The 3,306-nt window shown below is 28.0% G+C and overlaps 1 protein-coding gene and 1 long non-coding RNA gene across 2 annotated transcripts; both read right to left on the minus strand.

Annotated features, from left to right (window-relative positions):
• Positions 1–97: 97 nt before the first annotated feature.
• LOC119685265 lies at positions 98–1,157 on the minus strand. The gene is made up of 3 exons (XR_005252790.1): positions 1,021–1,157; positions 824–972; positions 98–255 (listed from the first exon to the last, which is right to left on the minus strand). It is a non-coding gene; the product is annotated as an uncharacterized LOC119685265 (long non-coding RNA).
• Positions 1,158–2,405: 1,248 nt separating this feature from the next.
• LOC119673797 lies at positions 2,406–2,844 on the minus strand. The gene is made up of 2 exons (XM_038084855.1): positions 2,644–2,844; positions 2,406–2,516 (listed from the first exon to the last, which is right to left on the minus strand). The coding sequence occupies exons 1-2, from the start codon at positions 2,770–2,772 to the stop codon at positions 2,433–2,435; spliced, it is 213 nt and encodes a 70-aa protein (XP_037940783.1). The 5' UTR covers positions 2,773–2,844; the 3' UTR covers positions 2,406–2,432.
• Between the last annotated feature and the right edge of the window lie 462 nt (positions 2,845–3,306).

Here is a 3,306-nt window from a genome sequence, read left to right on the forward strand (position 1 = left end):
TGTATCATTAAAATTTTGATGAATTTCGGCATTAGTCCGTATAGCCTGAAGAAATAATTCATATTTTATGATTATTAATTTGAGTACTTACCAAATTTATACGTAATAATTAAAATTGAGAATAAATGAATACGAATATATAGAAGGTGATCGGATATATTGTTAGTATCAACTACATAACGATTGACAATCCAGCATGGCTTCAAAGGTATAGCGAGGAAATTGGATACACTTCAAAAGAAAATCGTTGAGGGGCTATAAAAAAAAAGTATTGAAATTATATGTAAAATAACCATATAAAAGCATATATAATATTTAAACTTTGTAGATAAAATAATTGTAAATGTTCTTATTTTCAAATATTAAACGCAGAAATATGTAAAATATATGTAAAAATCTGTATTTGAAGAAGTGATCTTCGTTGTTGTCATATAATTAACATTAGTAATATATTAATAATATTATCCATATATTTAATTTGGTTTTGGTAATTCACAATCACTTAGTTAAAAAGCACAAATATTATTTCATAGGTTAGATACAATTCATATGATTTCTTATTTACCAAAATCAAATTAAAACTTTTTCAAAGTACTTTAAGACGTTCCAAACGATCATTAAAAACTGAGTTAAAATTTTAACTAAACGTTATTATAACTATTGAAGATTACAATAAGTCTAAACATTTCTACGTGAAATGAGTTTTCTCATTTCAAAAAAATTTTTAATAGTCTCTAATCTACCAAAAATATGGACAATAAATTGAAGTTGCTGTACCGAAAGAGATATTATCAAATATATATACATATACAGTAAAACTCACCTCACATGGCGGAATGCAGAGTTCAAAAAGATAAGTCCAGACATAAAAAAAACATCCAATATGGGCAACTAAAAATGAAAAAATCAAAAACACCAATAGCCAGAAGATAAACCACAACGGATTTTTCATTGCTGCTGACGACACTAACGCTGTAAAAGTAATTTTAGAATAGACTAATAAGTTTCTATCCTTATCACCTTTTACTCCGAAATCTTTACTATTCAATTTAAATAGTAGGTATTACAGTATACAATTTCATGAAGCGTTTCAAAGTATATAGCTTCCGTTCACATAACACGATCAGAATTGAGAAACACTTTTATGTTAAAAAATATTTATCTAATTTTTTTAATGAAATATCAAATGTTAATTTCAAAATTAAAACAAATGTCAGTTAAATATGGAAATTACTGAATTGCTTATCTTTATCATAGTCGTATATGAAATTACTCAAATAATACCGTACTTTAATTAATTAGTGTGAAGAGTTTTTTCTCCAGTTTATTAGATATATCGTTACTTACTCAATCTCCATTGTATTTGCGAAAACCAAGTAAGTGGTTAGAAAATAATTATGTACACATAATTACACAGAGTTATAATATTTATACTTTCAACCCAAAACTATGGTTATAGCGTCAACCGTTTATAGATTAAACTAATGTTCAGCGATCACAGTGACTAATCACAGTGAGTTGACTTATTACTTACGTTTTATTTTTATATGTTTTCCATCAAAATATATATTTGTTCCGATTGGTTTGGATTCATATCAATGCTCACATAGGTGTGTAGTCATACCCCATTATTTCTTAAAAATATGTTATAATGTAAGTAAAACTTAGAAGGTTTTTGAATTGCAAAGAAAAAAAGAAAAAACACAAAAATTTTAGGCAATTTATTGAAATTAGGCTGACCATACAACGCTGTTTCGAGTATTGCCAAGTACTCATCATCTTAACTCATTTTCTTAGGAAATAATCGAATTTAATTAGTTTATAGTCTGTATATAACTTGTTTGGACTGCAAGTGTTAGGCTTAGAACTCATGCCTGTCAAATTAGAAGCGATGACTAATCGTGTTTATCCAAAAGTATCCAAGGTAGCACAAACTTTCACTGCTCTAGTTACAGGTTTTTTTTGTGTTTGTTCTTTCTTTCTTTGCTATTCGAAAATCCTCCAAATTCTAAAAATAGCTTCTTTATCATGAATGCCCATGCCTTTCCCCGCCCATGAATGCTTCATTCTTTGCTGTATAGAATATTCAACAGCTTTTGTAGTCCATAACCTACGAAAGGCTTTAAATATCTAGATGTATTCTTTATCGAAATGAAATCAGAAAGATCGACAACGAAATATATCGAACGATGATAAACTAGGCAAACAAAGCTCGTTATATTCCGGAGAATAGCGTTCCCAAAACATATTTTTTGACACAAAAACATATTTTTTGACACATAAAATATGTTTTTTATTGTTAATGATTTTATTAGACTTTTTATTAAATAAATTTATATTACTATATTAAAATATTATTTACACTAACATAAAATATTTTAAAAAAATTAAAACGTTTTTATTGTATATATACATATATATATTAAATTGTATTAAAATGGTGATTGGCAATCCATCATTGCCTGTGCACAGTAATGAGGAAATTGAACGATTTGCAACAACATATCAGTAAGACCCTGAAAATTAATATTCATTAATTATTAAATACATTATTAATAAATTTAATAAAAAAATGTTTCAAAATTAATATAAAAAAAAAACAAAATTTAATTGAAAAATGAATTTTACTCAAATTTTACTCACCGATAAGCCCGAACAACACACCACTAACACATACACGAAAATATAGAACCAAGCAGCAATAAATGCAACCCAGAATGATATGAAAATTAATACTAAAAGCCAGAAAATAAACCAGATTGGGTTACCCATGTTCTTGTTTTATATTGCTTAACGGACCTCGAGCAGTAGTGAATCGTTATCTAAAAAGAATCAAAAAAGAAAATTAATTTCGTCATATTTTAAATACTAATTAAAAAATTTTAAAGATTGGGTTAGATTTGGTTACACCGGCGATCCAAAGGAATTCACTTAGATCTATAGACCCATTGTCTTACCGTATATAGTAAAACTCAGAGGTTTAGAAACAATTAAAAGTTATGTGAAAGCTTATAATACTATTCAAGGGAACCTAAAGTGGTGAGGCAGCGCCGCGCATATGCCAAACTGAAACAAAGCAGATAGAAGGCACTACCATTGTCCTCTCCACAATTGCGGCAGGTATGATTGAAATTGGAATTTCAATCTTCTGGCATGATTACCTTAAATGCACTGACATGTTAGTAAACCTACCACAAGACTGATATCTCAACGGTGCACGTCAATGAGAAAATTGGATTTTTCGAATAAAACGCAGAATTCTTTAGAAAAGTAAGCAGATATGTTGAGACGAATATTTATCATATT

The sequence above is a fragment of the Teleopsis dalmanni genome, chromosome 2 (genome assembly GCF_002237135.1).
Source record: "Teleopsis dalmanni isolate 2A chromosome 2, ASM223713v2, whole genome shotgun sequence".
Lineage (NCBI taxonomy): Eukaryota > Metazoa > Arthropoda > Insecta > Diptera > Diopsidae > Teleopsis > Teleopsis dalmanni.

What these genes read in the sequence shown, in the direction of transcription:
- LOC119673797 (XM_038084855.1), bottom strand. Translation starts at nt 2,772, where the DNA reads ATGGGTAACCCAATCTGGTTTATTTTCTGGCTTTTAGTATTAATTTTC. An exon ending in TGTGTTGTTCGGGCTTATCG is followed by an intron (nt 2,517 to 2,643) that starts GTGAGTAAAATT and finishes ATTAATTTTCAG; the next exon opens with GGTCTTACTGATATGTTGTT.